Source organism: Episyrphus balteatus, chromosome 2, assembly GCF_945859705.1.
Source record: "Episyrphus balteatus chromosome 2, idEpiBalt1.1, whole genome shotgun sequence".
NCBI classification, from domain to species: Eukaryota; Metazoa; Arthropoda; class Insecta; order Diptera; family Syrphidae; genus Episyrphus; species Episyrphus balteatus.
The window spans coordinates 51,044,451-51,068,917 of NC_079135.1; the positions used below are offsets into that span (position 1 = coordinate 51,044,451).

General features: G+C 30.9%; 1 protein-coding gene across 1 annotated transcript in view; it reads left to right on the top strand.

The window, feature by feature from the left end:
• Window positions 1–431: 431 nt before the first annotated feature.
• Window positions 432–24,467, top strand: part of LOC129912664 (homeobox protein caupolican) — a 120,610-nt gene continuing 96,574 nt past the window's right edge. Inside the window, exon 1 of the mRNA XM_055991014.1 lies at window positions 432–568. Within this exon, the coding sequence (XP_055846989.1) occupies window positions 506–568 (63 nt within the window). The 5' untranslated portion in view covers window positions 432–505. The remainder of the gene's footprint in view (window positions 569–24,467) is intronic.

Consider the following 24,467-nt stretch of genomic DNA (forward strand, 5'->3'; position numbering starts at 1 on the left):
AGGGCCCCTGTTTTACTTGGTTGTAATCGATGTCGTTTGGTCGGTTATCGGACAGGCGACCAATTAACAAAATCTGCTACTGTAACGTGCGTTTTAATTTTTAACCAACCCCAAAAATCGTCGACGTCGTGGGGGTTAATCTAATATCTCTTCCTTGATTTCGGTTTTTTTTTTTTTTTTTTAAGAGATACGGGTATTGGTTTTTTTAAAGTGGAATTTTGAATTTGACATAATTCTGAGTGAATCCATTTATCAATTGTGTTATCGATAAATTCATTTTTAATTGTCATAAATTTTGGATTTTCTTTTTTTCATTCAAAATTTTGATTCGTGTTAATTTGATTGATGTGCGTTAAAAAATTGTAAATGCTAATTTTTGTTTGTATGCGCATTCAAATAAAATATCCTTTAGGTAACTCGAGTTTATAGTGTATCGAATGTTACCGTCAGTGCTTTACGCTAAAATAATAATTCTAGGAGGAATATTTAATATAATCAACAATTGATGGTTGAGACCGTGTGCTGCGACATGTCACATTTTTCGTTAAGAGGATCACCAAATAATCAGGTAGGTTAAAAACATTATTTAGTCATAAAGCTTATCATGCGTCTGGCGCAAATGTTCAGGTTTTTAAATAAGCAACCGTAGGGACACTTTTCATATTTACTAGACAGGTACTTAAGTGGCGCTTGGCCCAATTTTAATTATCTGTATATCTAGACACTTTGGATGTAAGCTCTTATCAAATTTTGTTTTGTAATCAAGTAGATTATAAGAATGAGAAAATTAAAAAAAAAGCCAGATGTTGAGTTGCTGATTAATTTTTATTCAATCCCAAATTCTAAAAATCCAGTAATATCAATTCTAAAATAAAATATGCTTTTTCTTATATTTTAACATACATAATACCTAATCGAATGTTTGAGTAAAATAAAGTACTTTTGGTCAACCAAACTCCCCACCTGCCTCCAGTTTAGAAAACGCTTGGTACCTATCATAAAAAGTTATGCAGAAATTGGAACTTATCATTTGAAAGAAAAAAAACAAAATACGACGGTAATGCACTCTTTCTTCTGATGCTTTTTAATAATATAAATGTTATATAAAACTTGAAAAATATCAATCATCCATGGTAATGACATTGCACAACATCGTCAAAGGATAAATATGATAAATCAAAGTGAAAAGAAATCAATGGCATTTGTGATTTTATAAGTTTAAGCCCCATTCCCTCATATCCAATGGTAAATATTTAAGTGAGACATAAGCCTCTAAGTTCTACTTATCGCTTTGAAAGAACTGAAAACTACGTCCTAAATGTCGATAAGTCACAGTGATCCTGAACAAGTTTAAGGTTGACATAGAATGAAGACAAAAACTAAAAATGAGGCTCTGTTTCTGAAGGTCTCAGCAATAATAATCCGTTTTAGAAAAATCGGATTAGATTCTTTTTAGATATCCATGTAAACGTGTTTTTTTCGTAAAAAATTCATATCAACGCAAGGCACGAGTACGATAACTTAGGTGCCAAGAATTGAAAATGGTTTTTTGAAGAGGTTTTCAATACAATCATTTTTTGTTATGGGGCTTAGTCCCCCCCCCCCTTAGCCGGGTGGGGCAGTTTTCTAAAAATAAACTACTTTAAATCATAAATAATAATAATAATAAATTATTAAGTTCCACTTACTTATGGTAAAAAATTATTTTTTTTAATGTATTCGTTTTCCATTGAAAACTAAAAAAAAAAAATATTTTCTGCAAATAAAAAAAAATTTATTGCAAATTATAAAATTTGCATTAAAAAGCATCTATTGTAAGTGAAAATATGATGCTTATTGCAACTAAAAAAATGTCTGCATTCAAAAAAACTTCAATGCAAAATGTTGGCATTAATTTTTTTTATAGATATTCGTTTAATTTCTCACAATTTTGGTTATTTGAGCATACAATTAGCTATTTCAACTTTAATATTTCTACATTCTAATGTATGGCCAAATAGTCACAATTATTGTAAGAAACTCGACAAATATTAAAAAAAAAATATTAATTGTACACATTTTGCATTAAATTTTTTTTTCAATGAAGAAAATATTTTATTTGCAATAACATTTTTGTATGCAAAATATATTTCAATTGCAATAAATATTTTTTTTTTTTAATGGAAATTTTTTTTGCATTCTACAACCCTGCTTATAATTCAGATTTATGATCAGTGTGAGCAAATGGGGCTTAATTTGCTTAATAATTTTGCAAATTAATAAACTAATTTAGATTCATTTTAAATAAAAAACTCTTTACGAAAAAGACAAGTTGAATTAAAAAAATCAAGTTTAGATTTTTGTTTTTATTTTATTTTTATTGTTATACATCCAAAGTATTAATTTAAATAAAATTTTGGGGTTGCCTCATACATATGTAACCCAAATTTTCGTAGAATCTACACCAAAATTTTTAACCGTGTAGGTAAGTCAAATGAAACCAGCAGCGAGCGTCTTGAAATCGATTTTTTTGCGATACCAACCTCTTTTCTATAAGGTGGCGGCTGCTCACGACATCCTATCATCACAAAAAATTGATTAATTTGTCTGGGCTATACAAATATTTTAGGATAGTTATTTTGGGATAACTTTTTTCCAGCTTCATCAACAATTCCAAAGATGTATTTCGGAGAACTGTGAAATTGTTACAGTAGATGAAATCCTGCTTTTCTTAAAAAGCAAGAATTAATTTTTCTAAACTAGCCAGGCGTGTTACTGACAACTCTCAAATTTTGAACGGTACACAAAAACAGCGAGTAGAAGTGTCTGCAGATAGGCGCAAAGACCGACGGACTTGATGAAAATCATTTTCTTGATTTCTCCCTCTATCAAAATAAATACTTACCTTGTAGTTATTTCCAGAACAAGATATAGGTAGTTCAGAAACATTCAAGAAATTTAAAAAAAAAATTCAATTTTTAAAAAAATGAATTCATGCTGACATTTTTTTTTTAATACTTACCCACTACTTCAACTAGCCTGAGAAAATGAAATTACTTATTAAAAAACAAAAGTAATCCCTAGATAAATGGGTCCTGATCTCTTGCTTAAGGAAGTTTATAACAGTTGAATTTAATTTAATTTAACGTATGTCAAGTTGGTATTGCCATGTTCAAAGGAGAGATCCTGAGAACCCCGTCAAAAAAGCAATATCATATAACGTTCCAACACGAAATAAAAAGAAAGGTAGGCCTAAAAACTCCTGGTACAAGCAAATGCAAAAACACCAGCATTCAGTTGGCCTCAGAAACGGAACAATACAAAACCGGGAGGCTTGCCGCCGATTTCTGAGGTCAACCCGGCGAACCCCACAGGCGGATCACTAGTGTGAAGCAGTAACGTGGGAAGGTTATGATCCCCTCGACATCGAGATCATAACAGCGCCGAGAAAAAAGGAAGAAGAAGAACGTATGTCAAGACAATTTTTTGAAAATGGACCAACAAAAATAAACATGAACTAAACATAAACATAAACTATACTAATTGTGTTTTTTTTTTAAACTCTAGAAAGAAAAATATTTTTTTGAATAGTTCAAAGGTTGTCGTAGAACAAAAGTTAAAAACATTTATGGAAAACAATAACATCTATTCTATTTATGCAAATCTTCAATAGAAGACCAAAGACACACGCACGCGCATTAACTTTTTACTGCATATTTCTCCCATTACACGTTTGCATAATAAAATGACGGATATCTTTGACATAAGCCGTCAAAAAAAAAAAAAACACATCTGATTATAATATATGTTAACCGGTCGACCACGGCGACCGACGGCTTTAACTTGAAAGGTTTGCTACTGGAATTGTTAATGCTTCATAAAATACAACAAAAAAAAACCCTAAACATTTATATTTAATTATCGTTGACAATAAAATTCGGTGTATATGGAAAAATTTTAAAGGAATTTACAATAAATTATTATAATCAACAATATGTTTTTTTTTTTCGTTAATGTTGATTGTAATGCTTTTTTGGCGCCATATTTCTACAGGCTTTTGATTTTAAAAATGCTAATTTTCAAAGTTAATTTATGCAAACCGCCACATGTTTTCTTTTTAATTGAGGTAGGTATACAATGTCACACCAGAGCTATAAGCTTTCTCAATGCGGGTGGTTAAGGTTTTTTTGAATTTTGTTTTTGTTCGTAAATAATAAAATTTTAATATTTACATAAATTTATCAATGTTTTAAAATTTTATAGGTAATAGATATCCGTTTATCTTTTTTAATATTATTTCTTTTGGTTAAATGTTATTGATTTCAACATCAAATCTTCTTCCTACCCAAGTTGAGTTTTTAAATAAATAAAAAAAAATGTGTCCATGAAAAGATTTCTTTTGTTGAAATTTGTGTATTTTTTTAAACTTAAGCCAACCTCTTAAACTGATGAAAAAACATTCAAAACGTCTTCAGAACCTAAAATTAATTTAAATTAAAAAAAAATTGTAAATTTTAAATAAAAATTTACTGAAGAATGCATTATTCATATATGTATTTATAAAAATGTACACAAATAGTCGCAGATCGATAATACAAATATTTCGAAAAGTATCTATTTAAATATTAAATTATTGAAATTAAATACCTACAGAGCCGGTTTTAGGGGGGGGGCAGCCTGGGCCGTCGCCCAGGGGCGCAAGAATTGAGGGGCGCCGCAGGCGCCCCGAACTTTTACAAAAGTTTTATAAATAACGAAGTCTTTCCAATCGATGTTTTATTTTTTTTACATTCACAAAGGCGCCCCAATTTTTTTCTATTTTACGTTTTCAACGGCGCTCGTATTGTTTGTCCTAAACTTTTTGAAGAATGAAGGCGCCCCCCAATTTTGGGTTAATTTATTTGGCTTCCGGAAGGACAATGGTGTCCAAAATCTTCGTTCATCTTTGAAGAACAAGGCGCCCCAATTTCTTTTGAAAGACTAAAGAAATCCTAATATTCCTCCTACCAATTTAATTTTTGCAAAGGTGCCCCTATAATAATGAATAAGGAAAGAGAAGGGAGACGGACAGAATCCCGAAATTAAAAATCCAGAAAGCCCAAAATCCAGAAAACCCTAAATTCCGAAAACCCAAAAACACAAAATCCCGAAAACCCACAATCCCAAAATCCCGAAAACCAAAAATCCAGAAATGGCAAAAATTGACAGCTTCTCCATTTCTCATAAAAACTACGTTTGTGTGTGAGAATAAAAAAATAGGTCTGTTCGTTGTTCCCCCCTCCAGGGCACTCTAAGTCATTTCAATTAACTGTGAAAAAAATCTGAGTTTCTCGGGTTTTCATTTTACATCGAACACCTCAGAGCTTTAGTTTCATCAGCGAACATCGAACACAGAGGAAATAACTCTGGTTGAAAAAGGAGCTACAAAAAACGCTTGACAACGAATTCGGAGCGACCCAGAGTGCCCTAGAGCTCACAACGAACAAACCTTATACTTATAAAGGTATGTTGTTTTCGATTGGCCGTCCGGAAGCGCCTGGAATCATTAAAAAGCGTGCTGCAAGTTTTTTATTCTCCTAGTGAAAAAACAAAAACAAAATATTTGATTTTTCACCAATACAGATATTAAATTTTAGAATTGGGTGGAAGCGATTCAAAGTTTTTTATTGGATTTCAGAATGAGTGAATCATTGAGTGATTCCAATCGAAAACGACATTAATGTACCTAGTTGAAAAAGTTTTTGAAAAAATATTGTTCAAATAAAACCAGCTGTACCTAATCTTTAAATGTGTTTAAACAAAAAAGTCAGAGATAAAGGTAGTCTTGTCAATTGAGCCTAAATGACATGAATAATTAATTTTTTTTTTTAAGTTAACCTTTTTAAGTTAATACACTGCACATTTTTAATAAATGCATTCACAAGTTTATGAGAGGTAAGACATAATCTGCTATTGCTTTTTTTCGTGATTTTAAAAAATAGTTTTTAGATGAATTTTTTTTTAGAGGCGCCACTTGCAATCTTGCCCAGGGGCGCCGGTAGTGCTTAAACCGGCACTGAATACCTATAAAGTAAATTTTTTTTTCCACTAGTAGAAATCCTGTTAAATATTTTGTCCAAATCAAATTCTTTCAAATATTTCTTACCTCCTGATCACCCAATGTATTGCTTCTAGAGAAAAAATGATTAGGTAAAATTTCATTAAGAAATAGAAACAGGGTACAAAATTTGTGGGGTTTCTCTGAATGGCGCTTTCCAGAGGCGAAGGTTATGAACTAGATTTTGTTTTTAATGTGCTCGGGCTCTGCAAAAACCTTATTAAGTTCTAGTTGGAAAAACAAAATAAGTTCTAAAACCAAAACCCGGTTATTTCATGAAGTTTACATCTAGAGGGCTCCTTATTGGAGAACATTACATGTATCTCAAACATATTTCTCAAACGAAAATAAGAAGTTCAGAAGTTATGAAGAAACATTCATACCCCGTAAATGCAAACCGTTAAAATATCTGTCTTTAGCAAATTTTCAATATTAAGCTTAGATATGTATTTCGGAGTTCGGACTCTCTTTACGTTTAGGAGATGATGTCTTGAAATTTTTGATGAGCACTGTTAAGAGACGGCCACGTTCTGAGTGGCTGAGGGACAGACTCTTGAGCGGCAATTCCGAGCGATTAGGTGGCCGCGCCCTGAGCGACGCGGCGATCACGAGCGGCAACTTTTAAAATCCTACAAATGCTAAAATTTTGATGAGTATTCGGCTCACACGCTGGAGATCTACATTCGATTCTTATAGGTGCCAATTTTTAACATATTTTGCCATATTGTTGTAAATATCAACACCTAAAACTGTAAAATTATGAATGTAAATTTTAGTCTAAAGATACCCCAAACCAAGCGTTCCCGGAATGATTATAACATACAATTAGTATATTTGTCCATAAAATTAGGTGTGGAATGATAAATCTGATAAAAACTGCTTGCAGCACCATTTTAACATTAGATGATTAAAATATTGACACTTTAAGAAATGTTGGTACCATGCGTCATTTTTCTTGGGACAACTTTTATTAATGTATAAAAAATTAGACAATTTAATTTTTTGTAAGAGATGTACAAATTTTTATAGAATATTATGACAAGTGGTGTTAAGAAAAGAAATACTTGAAAATAATTGACTTTTTTTGAGTTATGGACATGTCCGGGAACGCTGATTTTGAGTATATTAGATGCAATAAAAATTGAAAATAATAATGTTTCTCACCTACTATTATCTTGCCTTTTGCGGTTTTCCATGTTCCAACACATATCTACGAGGTCCTTTGACAACATGGCAATGGAAACTCTACGTTCACATAAAAAAAAAACTTATTACGATGAAAAAATAAACGCATTTCTTTGAGGTGACTTTACATGAACAGCGGACACAATATTTCGTTTCCTATTTATTTCTAAGATTTTTGTAGTGCATTTTTCTCCTTCCTTCTCTCTTTAAAATTTTTCGAATCCAGAAAAATCCAAGACTAAATCCATTTTTAAGGAAATTTGAGCTCTCCAATGATGCGGTGTCGGATCGGTGCGTGCAAATGGACAAAAGCAATCTTTTCGGCACTAATTGGCTTAAAGTTGTTAGCGATCGTTGGCGGCAACTGTTGATGGCCGCTTTTAAATTCGACATTTTATTATTATGCCAGGCATAACCAGAATTTGCGTTCGTCCGTTCAGCAGCCAGTGCGCATGTTCAATATTTTTTTTTTTCTTCTTTCGGTTCGGTAATACCAAAGTGTCGCTGCCTGCCACGGTCGGATTGCTGTTTATAGGTTAACTTGAAAGGCCGCTCATTTCACGCCATAAAATTAATTTTCAATTAAGGAATCATAAGAAAAAGGAGAAACAAGACAAAACCACAACACCGCCCTCTCTTAAAACTAGGAGTCCAGTAAAGGTGTACCCAATGAAGGTTAATTTTGGTGGGAGAATTAAAAGCATGTCATTGGAAATTTAAGATGATTTTTTGTTCGTATCGGATTATGATGTTAAAAAGGTGTTTGAACTAGCAGAGCATTTTAGTTTTCGTTGCATGTCTGGGATAAGATTTTTAGGTGAGTTAACTATATAGAACTTGCGTTCGGCAATCTTTATAGCCTTTAGAGACGGTCTCATGTTTCATTTAATATTCCCGCCTATTATCTTTTAACTTAAAATTTATTTGTATGGACTTTTGTCAAGACTTTTTATCATAAAATTATATCTTTACTTTTGGAAAAAAGAAATCCATTTCTAAACATAATCAGAATTACAAATGTTTTTTACCTCGAAATGAATTACCTATCCATATCTTTTTAGCATGTGTGTATAAACTTTACGCGATAAAATGATTTCAGATTATGTCAAAACCTATATCGCTCAAAACACTCTAATTTCTATTAAAGCAAAACAAAACTTGTCATTAGATCTATATTAGATTTGCTTAAGCAATATCGGTACACTTTCGTATTTGTTGTCTTGTCACACATAATAACAACTACCTTTATCAGTTGTGGTACAAAACTCTTGACAGATATCTATAACCAATTACATGTTAAAAATGGATTTTGTGACAATCTATATAAACCAGTTGCTTGTTGGGTTGGTAAGATATACATACATATCGATATATTATGCGCAAACACAGTAGCAGATTGTAATGCTGAAAAAAAAAAACACAACACTATCCATATCCATCCATTAACGAACAAATTCCATCTCAAAAACTCACGACATCTATGATCAATTAAGTAGATACCACTCAATGTGTATCCATAACTTTCGAAAATGTTTCACCTGTGATAAGCTTTGAAACAAGTCGGGTGAAGAGAGTAAAAAAAAAATGACAACTTGTTAGTTCGATCACAAAATATTTAATACTACAACAATACTGTAGCACGCAACTGTAATGGGAAACTTGAATTAAAATACTTGATAACCGTGACAACTGGTATTGGTATATGCATATAGGGGAGACTGGGGCTTGAAGGTAATAAGGAAAACATTTTTTTGTAAAATTTTTTTGATAAAAATATGGAAATTCATGTTCAGTTTTAGTTAAATGAAAAATAAATGTCATTTGACATTGCATTGACGGTTGCATCTCCCAGACATTAAATTGGTAAAGACGTTTTTCAGCTCTGCGATTAAAACTTAGCTGGGAAGAGATCTATGAAAGAAATACAATTAGTGGACATTTTCTAATTTTAAATATAACATTTTTATGGAAAATTATATCATTTGCCCAAGTAAAAATAGGCCACTAAAATAGTTTTTTGTTTGTATTTATTTAAAATAGAACTCAAGTCTAGTAACCATATCGTCCCAATTTTCAGAGAGTTTTCACAGCAATTGTAGGTAATTGCATTGCATTTTTTTTAATTTACTGTCATGAAACTGTGATTATTTTTAGGTTTTTATTCACCTTATATCAATTTTGTTTCAATATTATTTGCACTTCTGAAAATCGATTTGAAGCTTTAAAGATAATTTATGAAATATTTTTTTGTTTAAGACAAAAAAAAATAGTTTTTTTATAATTCGATTTAGGTAGGTAACTACACAATTATTAAATTAATTTTTATTAATAGCAAAGAGTTTTGTTTTAAAAACCTAATTTTGACTATAAAACATTAAAATGTAATGAAAAGTATTAAAATAAAAAAATTTATTAAAAACTATTTCCTAAGCACCTAAATTATAATTTTATATTGGTAAGAATTGAAATAAAATACTCTTGTCCTTTTTTTTCAATAAAAAAAAATAATAAATTAAAAAAAAATATTTAGGTAAAACGCAAAAACAAAAATTTGATAATAGTTTACGTTATTTAAAGTCACACTTTGAAACATTATTTTTTTTTCAAATTTGCTCTTTAAGGTTCCACCGGATTAAATTAATTTGAATAGGCCTTAAAATTGAGAAGGTTCAAATACTTTCAGTAATAAAAATAAAATAAAGGCTTTCTTTTTAGTATTGTGAACAAGTTTTATTCAGTTTTCTGAAAACAGGTGATGTTTTATTATTATTGATGCTATCAGCGCAATCAATTGGACATGAACAGAAACTACGAAAAATGTAAAAAACATGTAAAAAATTGTAAAAATCCAACAAAACCACAAAAATAGCTTCTCCAATTTTTTTAAGTCTGTGGGCCGATCTGTCTGCCTGCCTGTACATATATTGAAATATTGTCCAAACCAGACTGAAGCGATTGGATTTAATTTTATTAGTTAAGGTAAAATAATCGGTATTTTTTTAAGACAAATATTGAAATTATTTATTTACGACCAAAATATTTTTTAATTCCTTAAAACGCATTATAATTTTTTTTTTTTTGAAGTATCGATATATTTCGAGGACTTTCTGGCCTTATCATCCGGACTTACACATTTGTTTTAATAAAAATTTCATTAAAAGATAAATTTGAGTATCTACACAATTACAAAAAGTATTCACGACTACTTGTTCAATTACTCAAAACAATAAAAGCAACAAACAACTAACAATAAATAAAATCTTTCAGTACAAAAAACAAAATATAAAAAAACCTATTTGACAAAAAAAAAAGGCACTAATGAAATAAAATTACATGTATGGAACCGTCACTAACGGTACCTTTGTCTTGAATTGCGACTTTCTCGAAATTAAGTCAACTAGACACTGTTTTTAATATGTACATTTTTGTGACCTTTGACCTCCTGAAACGGGCAAGCGGATGGAGGATACTAAGAAACTTTTAACAGATTGTAAATCACTCCAATACCAATTTTTATACCAAATATCAGTCTGTTAAAAATTGTTTCCTCCTTCGACTTTCAGCGGGAGACTCACATTCCTTCGCATTTCATATCTTCCCTTTAAGGCTTTTTAAGAAAAAAGCGTATAGAATCCCTGAGAACTTCAAATTAAGTTAACGGTTGGCTCTGAGAAGGTCTTCTTTGGGCTGGCGGAATGTTGAAATTTAATGAGCAATGCAAATAACTATCTCAGTCCTAAAAAAAGATACCGTTAAAAAAGCAAAAAAACACAAAAAATCGTTTTTCTTGACGTTTTTTCATGTTTCTTTGGATTTTTTTTGGTGTAGAATTTCTTTTTTCAATTAAAAAAAAAAACATTTTTCCGATATTAAATTTGATTCTCTAAAAAAAGTTACAAATAGGGGGCTTTTACACCCCTATCTTCAATTTCAACCCTCTCATTTTATCTTCTTTTATAACCCATTCAACGTTTTCTGCAATTGAAACCCGTGAACGTCTTAGTTAAGCCTGAAATCCTCGATTTATTCTGTTCTTCAAACTTATAAAATTTTTCAAGCCCTGTAACTTCGACACTTAAAAGATGTGTTTACGCCTAAATATGTCATTTGCATCAAAAAGTCGATTTCGAAAGAAAGTGGACTTATTCTGTTCTTACAACTTTCAATTCAAATAGTCTTCAGTACCTGTTGGTTCCGTCGATAAATATGTAACACTTGCCTTGTTAGAGAAGCAAATGATTTTTCACAAATATCGAGATTTTGAACAAAAAATAATCCAATTCATAGATACCATTCACACTATAATACAAAAAAATGTACAATTTACCCCAATTCCTCCTATTAATGTCAGTTTCTTCCTAACCTTATCGCAGAACCATACTCGTTGTGACAATAAAAAAGCACAATTTTCCAATTATACCAGGTACACCGAGCATAGCGATAAGCAGTTTATTCCTTCATCAGTGATGCCTTGATTCCTCCAAACACAAAAACCTAATATGTTCTCAAAATGTGTGTTGCAAAAACCTCCCTAACAAAACATGGCTCGATGTTATCAGTTAACAGGGAACTAATCCAATGTTGGAGCTGTTTTGTGCGCGGTAGCTGGGTAGCTTCCAGCTATATAGTTTCGTTGTCGTAGTACATTATTATTGTCGCACCCATCAGCTACTGGGTATTGATAGCTTTTGACACTTTGACTTTGTATGTCGGAGCAAAGACTTGTGTGCGTGATTTTTGCTTTTCGTGCAATGGTGATGAAGAATTAGCTGAGCCTCGCCTTCTATTTGGGGAGCAAAAAACTTTTGGCATTCATCAACATTGTCGTCATCATGAGAGATGATGATTATGTGAGCGAGAAATTAACACGTGGTGAATGGAATGGAATACGAGCATATAGCCAAAGGCTACTTTGGTCGGCATCATCAGTGTTGTTCAAATCCGATTTCAACCACTACCGCTGCTACTCGTCGAAGCTCTAAAGAAAGTTTCTCTTGTGGCATAACGCCATGTTAGTATTCAACCATAGAGTCTTATGTTCAAGGCACCCAAAAAAACACAGAATTACAACCGACACCGCCATATAGCCACCGCTAGCGACGACGCCAGAGGACCAAGCAAACAGGAACGACAAAAAAAAATAAAACAACACAAAGTTGAAAGTTTTTAGGAGCCATTAAGGCCTTGTAGTGGTAAAATTAATTACTTGTTGTTTGCGAACATTGTAAACCCACTCCGAGATTTATAAGGCTTGCGTGATGTGCCGCCTTCGTCCTTAATGGATGTTTATGCAGTAGTAGGCACATTGAGTCAAGGTGTTCCTTTTGCACAAACATACATTCAAATACTATAGACCAGAGACTTTTGGTTTTGATGGAAGTCGGCACAGAAGATGGGAATAAATGCAAAACAGCACTTGGAGCTATTTTCACAAGTCTAACAACTTGGCAACAACATGACCTGGGGTCGTATAGAAATATGCCAGTTTGAACCACTAAGTCACATTTGTTATGGAGAGTTGTTGAATATTATACAATAGAGGGTTTATATTCCATGATGGTATTATATGGTACTCAAAAGTTTGGTATGCAAAGTGATTTAGGTGGAGAGAGCCGGGCTTCTTTATGAAATTCTTGTTACATTGTAACGAATTTCTATAACAATACTCATTACTCATATAGCTTAAAGATTATGATTTATTGTGAATATTTTCTTGTCTGCATTTTAAGGAAGAATGTAATGACGATTAATTTTGATTAAAGTGAAATTTTACTTTTAAAGGGATAGACATGCTAAAAAAATTACAATGCAAATAGACAGTTACACTTATTTAGATATAGTCCAAGACAAACCAAAAACGTGAGTACGAACACGAACATGAAGAAATCACTGATAGTTCTGTCAATGGGGAAATATCCGAAAAAAGTTGTGTTGAAACCAACGCGTTTATCAAAATGGCAGACATCCCACAACACCAAACAATACGCAAAATGAGGTTTATACTCAGGGTAAACCGATCTTCAATGCTGCATCCAAACTAAGCTGACGTCACAACTTTTTTCGGATCCCTTGCATTTGCCTCCTCATTGACTGAACTAAAATACTGTTAGATACATCCATTTATATGAAGACGAATTATAAGAATATAACCACAAGCGGTTCTACTTGAATAAAACTAATACTTTAAAAACGGAACTAAGAAAAAAAGAGTAGCTGCTAGAAAAGTTGTTTTGAAATCAAAAAAATTAAAAATATATAAGAATGAAAACGAAAGGAGAGAAGACTGAATTTGGATTTGTTGAACTTGAAGGTTTGTTTAACTTTTAATTAACCGTTTCTAACTATACTTAGTGGAAAAGGAAATGGTGAACAATTTCAATTTGGTGGCGTTTTTCTCTTTGTTTTTCTAATTAAGAAAATGCACTGAGTTTTTTTTACTGTTGCTTATATTTGTTTATGTTCCTAATTGAAATTTATATGTCCAAGTACCCAACCAACAATTTAGCTTTCAAATTTTGAAGCCAACATAGTATTGGTAACTACCTATATCGTCCCTTTACCACATACTCACAGTGGTCCCTTTGGATACCTTAGTGTCAAAAACCATTTGCATGGCCATTTCTTGACAAAAAGTCAATATAATTCAAGTCAGATATAATTTAAAATTAATATAATATATATTCAAAATGACATGACGGCTTGAAATTGCGGGCAGAGTAAGAAGATATGTATGTATACCTATAAGCTAGAAATCTAACTAATTGATATCAAAACGGTCCTAAACTAGTTAAATTAAACATTTTGAAAACAAAGTCCAAAATCAGTTAAACTTACATTATATATCTTAAGATCTTTTTTTTTTTTTTTTTATTTTTAAGCAAATCATTTTTTGTTGATTTTAGAACCTGCACTTTCTTTGTTTTAATTTTTGTTACGTCGTTTCGGCAGTCTGAAGAAGGTACTGTGTGCCGAAACGACGTAACAAAAATTAAAACAAAGAAAGTGCAGGTTCTAAAATCAACAAAAAATGATTTGCTTAAATATAAATGACTTGTACCAAGTAGAAGCCAACAAAATAAAAAAATTAAGATCTTTTATTATGCTATTTTTTAGACTTTTAAAAAAATTAATAACAATTTTGACAACTTTCCTATTTATTTTGTTTTAATATTTTAGCATTACAATTGTTTCCAACTATGTTTTACAGTAAAGACTAAAAGAAATGAAATTATGAAAAAATTAAGATTTTTCTTTGAACCAAAATATATTTTTCTAACAGATTTTTAAATAATTAATTCGAATCCTTATTCAAAAAAATATTAAAACGTCACGTTTTTTTACATATAAAAACTTCAAGACTAGTTTTTATCTTCAAAATGTGACGACATAATTTTTTTCTGCTTCGAATTCGAATTAAACATATTTAAATCTATTAAAAAAAGTTGATTTTGGTTCAAAGAAAAATTAAATATTAAATTTTGTTGTTATTATTACATTTTTTTTATAGTTTTTACTTTTAAACACAGTTGGCAATAATATACTGCCGAAACAGTCAATATTTTAAAGCAAATAGCTATATAAAAAAGTAGAAGGTTTTGAATAATCAACAACCGCTTGTGTATATTACCTCCAAGTTGATAGGATAGAGTTATAGTTTCACGGATTATGGTTTAAATAAAATATCAAAAATGGTTACAATTTTTACTTTTTTTTTCGATTTTTATTTTGTATACCTACACCACCAGGGGATAACGGGATGCTCTCTATAATTTTGAAGATCGGTCAGTTAGTTAGTCAATGAATAATGGTTTTTGTGAATTATTTTTAAATTTTTCGGTGCGGGGTCAAAAAGACTTGATCTGCAAATAATGGTGTAGTATCAAATCAAAGTTGCTGCAGACTTGCTCAAAAGTTCACCTTAAAGTTCTCAAAAACCCAATAGGTAACGTTTTTATACAACGTTTTTATTTGGATACGAGAGACATGTAAGTCCTTTTGACTGAATTTGGTTCTTTTGTCTCATTGAAATTGGGCCAACTTAAAATTTATTTAAAAAAAAAAGTTTTTCCTTAGTCTTTATATCCCTCTGTCTGCTTTTATTTTTTTACTTTCTTTGTTTGCTAATATTCATCCTTATTTCCCAATCGTGAAAGTAGGCGCAGCTAAGCCCAAGGTCAAAATTCGCAATTAATTGTCTTGTGATGTTGTGTTTCAAATAACTTTCCAACTGGTAAACCTTATTTCAGTGCTATAACAAACGCAGGCATATTTTATTACCTTCATCCAAGATTGATGTCGTCTACACACAAAAAAAAAAAAACAAATAATATAATATTATATTTGTATTATAAACAAAACACCTGAACTTATGAATAAACAATTTTTTTTTCCAAAAAACTGGAAATCATTGCTTACCATAGGTTAGGTACGCATGCTTCAATGTTTAAATTTTTACTTAGACGTGCAATTATTGTAGGCTTGGTCTGCACTTTTTTTGTTTTTTTTTTTTTAATTTTATGAATGAAACAAATATTTTCACATGTGGTGATACCTACTAAGTGGCAATAATAGCTGACCTCAAGCTCTGTTTACTAACGCAACCCCATCAATTACGGAAATCCTAAAGTTTTGCATAATCTGCAATCTAAGTTTTTTTTTTACCTAAAATAAAGAAAATACAAAAAAATATTTCGCCTCCATAAATGCATATTTGACTTAATAACCGGATGTTAAAAAAAAAAGTAACATTTAACTGAAGCCTTTTGCTAAAGTAATTTTTTTTACATTTTTGTGATATTTTTAAAAACAAATTAAAGATTTTTTTTGCTTAAACGTGTGAATTTGCTTATGGCTTGGCCCTCCTTCTATTGACCATGAACTTTTATGCGTGATTTTAATAAATCTTTTTATGTTGCAATAAACGACTTAGAGTCTATGCATGCAATACATACACTTTGAAGTAGGTCAATAATTCGTGATGTACCATGGGCAAAATTTTAACATAACTCATCATTTGTTAACACCCCCAAGGCCAATAACTATAATCTCACATTTTTTTTATTTATTTTAAAAAAGAGATTCAGTGGCGTAGGTGTAGAATATAATTTAAATAAAGAAAAAGTGCAAGCTCAGAAGTCAATAAGTTGAAATAGCTAAGAAGTATAGAATGGTGAAAGTTTGTCCAATGTGAGTTCGAAGATTGACTTAAAATATTAAAAACCTATGTTGACAGTATCACCGAACTATTTTGATTTTTTAAAAAACATTTAAACTGAGTTAAGAAAAAATTACTATCCTTTCAATTAGTGAACTAAAGTCTGCGAAATCGTGACCGTTTAAGCTTAACAATGTAGACAAGTGCAGAATTGCCATAGAAGACTGTACCTTTTTTCCGCCTTCCATTCATGCAAGCGCCATAGAAGTTTATATACATTTCCGATTTATTATAAACATATTAACCACCTTGGCTAGCAATCAATTTCGGGCTGTCCCAACTCACGACTCTCAGCACATGAATCATGGAGGGGATCATATTATATTGAAGTGTCACTATATACTACTAAAAAAAAAGTTCTTTGCCACGATAAATATTTGCTCTTGCTCGGTTGCATCACATATACAAAAATACAGAGCAAAGTTCTTACCTACCGCGCTTGCAGTTCCACTAATCCACACTTTTATTTGATGTCAGCTCAAGGAGGGACTGCGCGGCGGGAATTCTCGCGACCGGATGTGCCAAAACAGATTGTTTGTTTCTTGAATATTTTTTTTTTGTATTTGTATTTTTTTTTTGTATGCCGTTGTTGGTTTTAGCCAAGTATCAAGTATAAAGATGAGAATCATCGACGCCCGCCACTTGGATATACCTGAACCTGTGCCAAGATTATAGTATTGGACTCCTTGCCAGTTCTATGACATGTCGAAACGATTGTGAATCAAATGTGGCTGCTGCTGCTGCTGCTGCTGCTGCACGATGCGAGGATTTGGATTTCGAATTCGGACCGATATGTGTATGAATGAATCGTCTCCCAAGATCCAAATATTGCCAAAACAAAAAATCAACAAAACCAAAAAATAAAAATAAAAAAACAATATAAAACAAAACAAAACTGCAATTCACCAGAGTGTTTCTTGAATGAAAGATAGGAGCTTCGACGACATGAATGAACCATTGTTTTAACCTCGCACCCGAGGTGTTCTTATCGAATCTGGACAATCTCTCTTTGCAAAAAGGCAGCATAAGGCAGAGACAGAGGCAGCAGCAGCAGCTAAAAAGAAAACATCAACTATAAAATCCGAAATTGACTGCCACATCGTCACAGAGATCCCCCCCTTATACGGTGTTGTGGCAATCGAAATCATGGTTCGGTGTGGCGGTGGTGCTTGGTTCGGGGTTTCGGATCTCACCAGACCACTCCAAATTGCAATTTCATTTCAATTTCCAGAATGTCTTCGATATTCAGAACTGTGTGTGTTGTACGCTTAGGTATGTCTGTTTGTCTGACTGTCTGTTTGACGACTGATAATCTCCAAGCAAAAGGCGAGTTTCATCAATATGAACAAAAAAAAAGAATAGAAATAAAAAACTGAGAGAAGCATTAAAGTGACAGAGCAGATTTTCTTTGGACTCAGAATACCTCAGTACAGGATTTTAGGGATTTGGTATCAGAACAACACCATTGCATTTCAAAATCATCAAGGGTTATGTTTATCGAGAGATAATCCGTTGGTTTGTTTCGTTTATTAAAAGTTATTGAAATACCTACTTCAACTTTTTTTTTTTAATTTGTTAGACTTAAAATTATTGCACAGTAAGTGAACAGCCAAAACTCAAATATTCTTACAAAAATCTTTGTACATAATATCGAAAAAAAGAAATACATATTTGTGTTTTGTTGACATTTTTTTCTCACTAACTCTTTTTAAAGTAATTTTTAATTGCAATTAAAAAGAAATTCTCTACTTCTTGTGTCTTTTTAAACAATTTACTGACCGCTGACGTCATCATAGCTATTGCGAGAGATCTTTTTTTATTTTATTTGTAAATGTACATGTCGTTTGATTCACTGAGCCAAGCTTATCGTTGTGTCTTTTTAATAGTCTCTGATATAACGTTGTGCAAATCATTTAGCTTTAATAAAACGGATGATTGGAACTTTGACACTTTTTTCTTTTCTTAAATATTTTTCAAGCTCAAATATAATCTTGAACTTATTAAGAATATTTGATTTTTGAGGGCATCCTTAAAAATTTCTAGGATAAATTCTAGTATATTAATTGGGTTTGAACACAATTAATTCACACTATTTCTTTGTGGTGTAGTCTGTAGTCTCCATGTTATGTGCATTAATTAATATATGTAAATATAAATACAAATAAAAATATGTATATTAAAAATTTTTTTAGTTATTTGTATAGATATTTTAATTTTATTTTAATTTAAATAAAATGCAAGACTGGGGTCGCACGTACTTGCTCTTATGATAAAAGTACCTTTTATGTCAAGGCTTTTTTGGAAAAATATTTTGAATAAGTTGATTTTTTAAGGAATTTCATAAGAGATGCAAAAATATGTAATTTTTTTTTATAATTTCTTACGCCATATTTCCGTTACCCTTATTTTTTGAGAAAAACAAAAAACGCAATTATATTAAAATCACTTATAGCATTATGTATGTCAAATTTAATCTTAATCGTTAGAGCCGTTTTCGAGAAAGTTGTAATAACTCAATCACGCTGTATGGGAAGAGCCGACATCAGTGATTTAAAAAAAGTTAATATCATATTTCCATTATCGGTATTTAAAAAAAAAAAAAACAAAAACGCAATTATGTTAAATTTAATTTTACAACATTAAGTGTGTTAAATTTAATCAAAATCGTTAGAGTCGTTTTCGAGAAAATTGCAATACCTCGAACACTTTGTACGGGAGGTATATGTTCTTAGCGAGATATTCAAAAACAAAAAAAATACAATCTTGGAAATTACAAAAAAATCATCTGTACCAAATTTCAAGAAAATCCGTCCACCCGTTTAGGCTGCAGCTTCATGTACAGCTTTTTTTGACGACCGGCGTTATGACGAAAACCACTTTTTCGGACTTCTCCATCATCGTAATATTAGTTTTGATTAAAACCTCAAATTTTTTTTGACACGAAACCAATAGGTACTTGCCCTATAGAGCAAGTAAAAATGACCACAATTATACAAACTTTGAAACGAACGTAATACCATTAGGTACATAGGACATTAGGGACAAGACTAGACGCACTTAAATAATACGAAATTTACAATGCTTACAAGACAGAACAAGACAAAATACTAAACGACAAAACTAACAATAAAAACTAACACACTTTTTAGTACAACAATTAAGAACCAAAACAGGCAAACAACAATCCCAACTTAAAGGAGACAAATATATATAAATCATTATCAACAAATATAATAATTCAACATAGACCACGGCAAACACTGAAAACAAATATTCTTGGCAGCCCAACACCTAAAGTGGCAAAATTGATAATAATGGTTTTTCAAAAACAGAAACGCCTCGCAAAATGAAATAATTAAATGTTGTGAAAAATTAATGTTTTTAAATTAAAATATACAAATAACTAAAAAGATTTGTATACAGGGTGTCCGGTAGAAAATGGATAAGCCTAAAATGGCTGATAGGTGCACTTTTGACTGTTCTGAAACCGAATAGAAAAAGTTTCTATCGCAACCAGTTTAGAAAATATTAGCTTTTTTTCGTTCAGTGTACATTAAATTTCATCATCTTACGTTTTCTTTAACCACAACCACGAATGAATGAATTTTATAAATTTCTTATTTTTATAATTTTCTACAATAATTGGCTCACTACATAAGAAGTTAAAAGTTTTTACAACTGTTGCATCTTTTCTTTAAAAAAAAAATTGAAATTAGTTTTTCGATGCTAAATGTAAAAAAAAAATATTTTATGAAAATTTTCAAACACCTGTGGTATAAAAAAGATCCATAGGAACGTAGGTGGCCAACTTTTTTAAAAATATGCGCGTCCAAAGGGGATTGCAGAATGGGAAAAGTTTTTATCAAATCTAGAGTTACTAGCAAGTTATTGGTACCAAAGTGCAAAAAAAGCCTATTAATTTAATAAATTATTTCAACTGTAAAATCTTAAGTTTTTCACATTGCTGCCACAAATGCATGGATTCCATCAGTTTTTTTAATCAGTCATATTTGACAATAATTCTTCTAACACATAACTACTAAAAAAAGTGTTATAACCGTTGAACAATGGCTATAAAAAAATAATTTAACTTTTTTTTTAATGCAAAGTAGAACAAAAAAATTTGTTCTTTAGGGCAAAAGTATTGGTATCGTGTCAAAAAATTTCAAGGTTTTAAACAAAACCAACATTATGATTAAGATAAAAAAGTGGTTCCCGCATATGCCGACTGTAAATTTTGCTTTTATAAAGTTTTACAGATGTTACCACTGCTTCTCTAAATCTTTATTTTTTAACAGTGCGTCGAGTTTCATACAATTTTAACTATTATAGGTCTAATATTATACTTAACAATATAGTTAATGGTTAATTTTGTCACATTTAAATCTTAAAAACGGCAGCCAAATTTAAATTTTTATATTTTTCTTTTTCTGTTTTTTTCCTTCAGCCAAAAATAAAATTCATGTTCACTGTGGCGTATACTTATTTTTTTTTTGGATTCATCAAATTAATTTTAATTTAACTAAATATTAATTTTTCGTATAAAAACAATGAAATATGTATGCGGTCATAGAAGCTGGAATATTATTCAAAAGTGATTTACAATACTTTATTTATAAAAAAAACGCATGGAGTTAGAAGCAGTCGAAAAGGTGTACAATGTACATATTTGGTAATAATGAAATGCATATGAAATCTTAAAGAGTTTGTTTCTGATTTTTTTTTTTTTTGACAATTTTACGCGTTAACATTGGGTACTGTTGATCAGAGATAATCGGACATAAAAGCTTCATTTTAATAAGATTTTGAATTTTATTTGCAGCTATGAAAATTATTAGCACTTTTGCCGTAATGTTTTAGAAAACTTGAATATAAAGCCTAGTAGTAGAGTATTATGCTGTAGTATTTTAAGAAATTTAAAGCTTAGAAACATTGTGAATTTGTCTTTGACATTTTAAGAAAAACACTCTGCCTAATTTCACTTTTTGTTTTTTTTTTTTTTTTTTTTTTTGTTATAAATTTTTTCATTACTTTAACGCTTTTAAATAAAAAACTACATTAAACTAAAACTTCAAATAATATTTTCAAATTTTTCCAAAACTACGATTAAAAATGAGCCACACAGAACAAACAATACCAAAATGCAACACTTTCCCCCTGACTATTTCATGTATCTACCTTTCTTAAGACTGCAGTGATTCGACCCCACATTTAGATTTGTTTTGTGTCAAGTCGACTTTTCGCCGACAGGAAATCGCATAAATTATATTGAGGTCTCCAACTAAAGCCGTATGTCAAGTCAGCCACTTTGGCGTTCTTATGCTCAGTCCTTTATCCCGAAATTCGCTTATCGCAACAGCCCGCGTTTCCTCTATACACATCGGCAAACTATATGCACATGGACGGACATACGTTATACCTTTGAGCTCCAAACTCTCTGCTTGGCCCAGCAAAATACCGCCAAAAAAAGAAGACCTCCGTTCATTCTTGAGTTCAACAAGTGACAGAAAAGCAATAATAATCGCTTTGCCGGTCGGTCGTCTCAGGTGACGGACCGGACCATTCATGGATTCGAATTTCATTCATCAAACCGAGCCCGAATCTGATTCCGAACATTGCTTTCAGTGGGTGAATCGTTGATTGCTGTTGGATTTCAATGGCCGGGAATGACCGCCGACCGACGACGACGTTGGGTGTAAATGTTTATCGTGTTTAATTGGTGTCCGCCGGGTGTTTGACAATAATTATTGTTATTTTGACAAAGTTTGAATGCTGCGATTGCTTTTCTGTTGTTTTTTTTTTTGATAAAAACGCCAATAAACGCAAAAACGTGTGTGATTTTGTGCGTTTATGGTTATTAATTAATTTATAATTTTTAAAAATTATTTATTGCTTGCGATCACAGGAAGATGTTTTTTTTATTTTGATTGTTTTCAATAATGAATATTTTTTTTGATATTTTCGATGAGCCAGCTGAGCTGTTAGTGCTAGCGTTCACTTTGTTTTTTTCGTTGAAATTTATGAATGAAGTTGTATTTCCGGTATGAAGACCGGATTACGTTGAATTATTGTGCATTTGATGGTAATTTTGTTTTGTTTTGTTTTTATTAAAAGACTGAATATTGCTTATTCGTGATTTAATAATAATTTATTTCTTAATATTCTTCTTTATACTGGGGTCAGCGGATGCGTTAATGGACTTTGTGTTGCAATTGTAGTTACTACTCAAATACCTTACATTTTATGATGTTGAGTAAAAATAGTCAGAGTGAAATCTAATATTGTACCTAAATTAATTTACATGGAAGTATGTTTCTTCGTGTTGTTTTTTTTAGGGGTAGTACATTTTTGAGCAAATAAGGTATTGAAAATTTAGGTGGAAACGTTTTTTTAAAAAAATGCGGTTTCATGGGGAAGGTTAATTATTTTGTTTAAGATATTGTATAATGATAGATTGAAATAAATTTTACCTATAAAAAATAACAATAAATCTAGTTAAAAATGTTCTGAAATGATAATGTTCAATATCAATTTTAAGCACATTTTTTAAAAACAACAAATGCTGATTTGAAAATAAGTTAATATAAATACGAAAATCTGTTGATGATTGACTGAAAAATGAACGATTTCAACCCAAGTAGAAATTTGAATATTTGGGTATAAAACTAACAAATAACTTCAACTCCCAATAGGATTGTAGTTCTATATGAAATTTCTGCATTTCTGTAGATATTGAGCAGCAGTCGCTTAACATTTTTTTCTCAGTCAATAACTTCATTTGGTTTAAAAATTGATGTCCAAGTTGGATAGATTTAAATTTGTGAAAATTTAACGAAGCTTGGCCCTAAATCAAAATTTTGGGGTCGTGACGTAGTTTTTATTATTTTGTTATCAAATGCTGTGCTCCCTAAACATTTTTTTTAAATAACATCTAGGCTTTTTATTTGTGTTAAAATTTAAAAAAAATGTAACTTAGAGTTTTTTGTTAATGATTTGTAACTTTAATTATTTTATACATAGCTCTTACTTGAGTCTCTACAGCGGCGTAGCTGTATTAATCATACAAGGCACTCGAGATGTATATATAAGCCTGCCTCGAGAAAACAGAAAACCTTACGAATGTACAAAAGTTTTCATTACGATCAAATTGTTTTTAGCTCAAAAAAGGAGAACGTGACAAATGTTAAAATTTTAATGAATTCCACGAATGTTTTTTTTTCATGCAAAAATATTTTATTAGCAATAATTTTTTTTAAATGGAAAATATTTACCTAGTAGTTGCTGCAAATATTTTTTATTTTAAATAATTTTTTTTTTTGGAAATAATTTTTTTTTAATTGTAATGGAAAGCAAATGCATAAAGAAAATTTGAAAAAAATGATATTTTACAACCCTGTCCAGACCACTGAAGCAATTTGCTTCAAACTTATTAATAAGGGGTTTGCGGTGGTTGTCTTCTAGAGGATGGTTTTAGGATAAAAGTTAACGTTACTTGCTATATAACCAAAATGAAAAAAGTTATATTGCAAAAAAAAAAAAAACAAGTCAAATATGAAAAAAAAAACAGACCTCAGGGGAAACTTTTTTGGGAAGACCTACTGAACTGCGGATAAATTTACATAAGAACACTATCATCAGTAGTGCTTTAGGGCTCTGTACTTATTAACAAAATTGGGACCCGAAAATATATTTATTACAGTAGGTATCCCTAAAATGGCTAGCTAAGCTACAAAGCATAAGCATTAAATAAGTACTGCCTTATAATACAAATATTTACATTTCTTAGAAAAATTATAAAAATTATAAAATTATAAAAATGGTACTTCGTTTAATTTATTTCAACTGGAAATCTTATATAAAAAACAAATAAATTATTATTTGTCTTGAGTGACCCGAATTGATTTAAAAAATATTTTGGATTCTATTTATCATATTGGTTCAAGGTCAAAGTTCAAGTTACTTTCAATTTTGGCGACTTTTGTAGAACAAAAG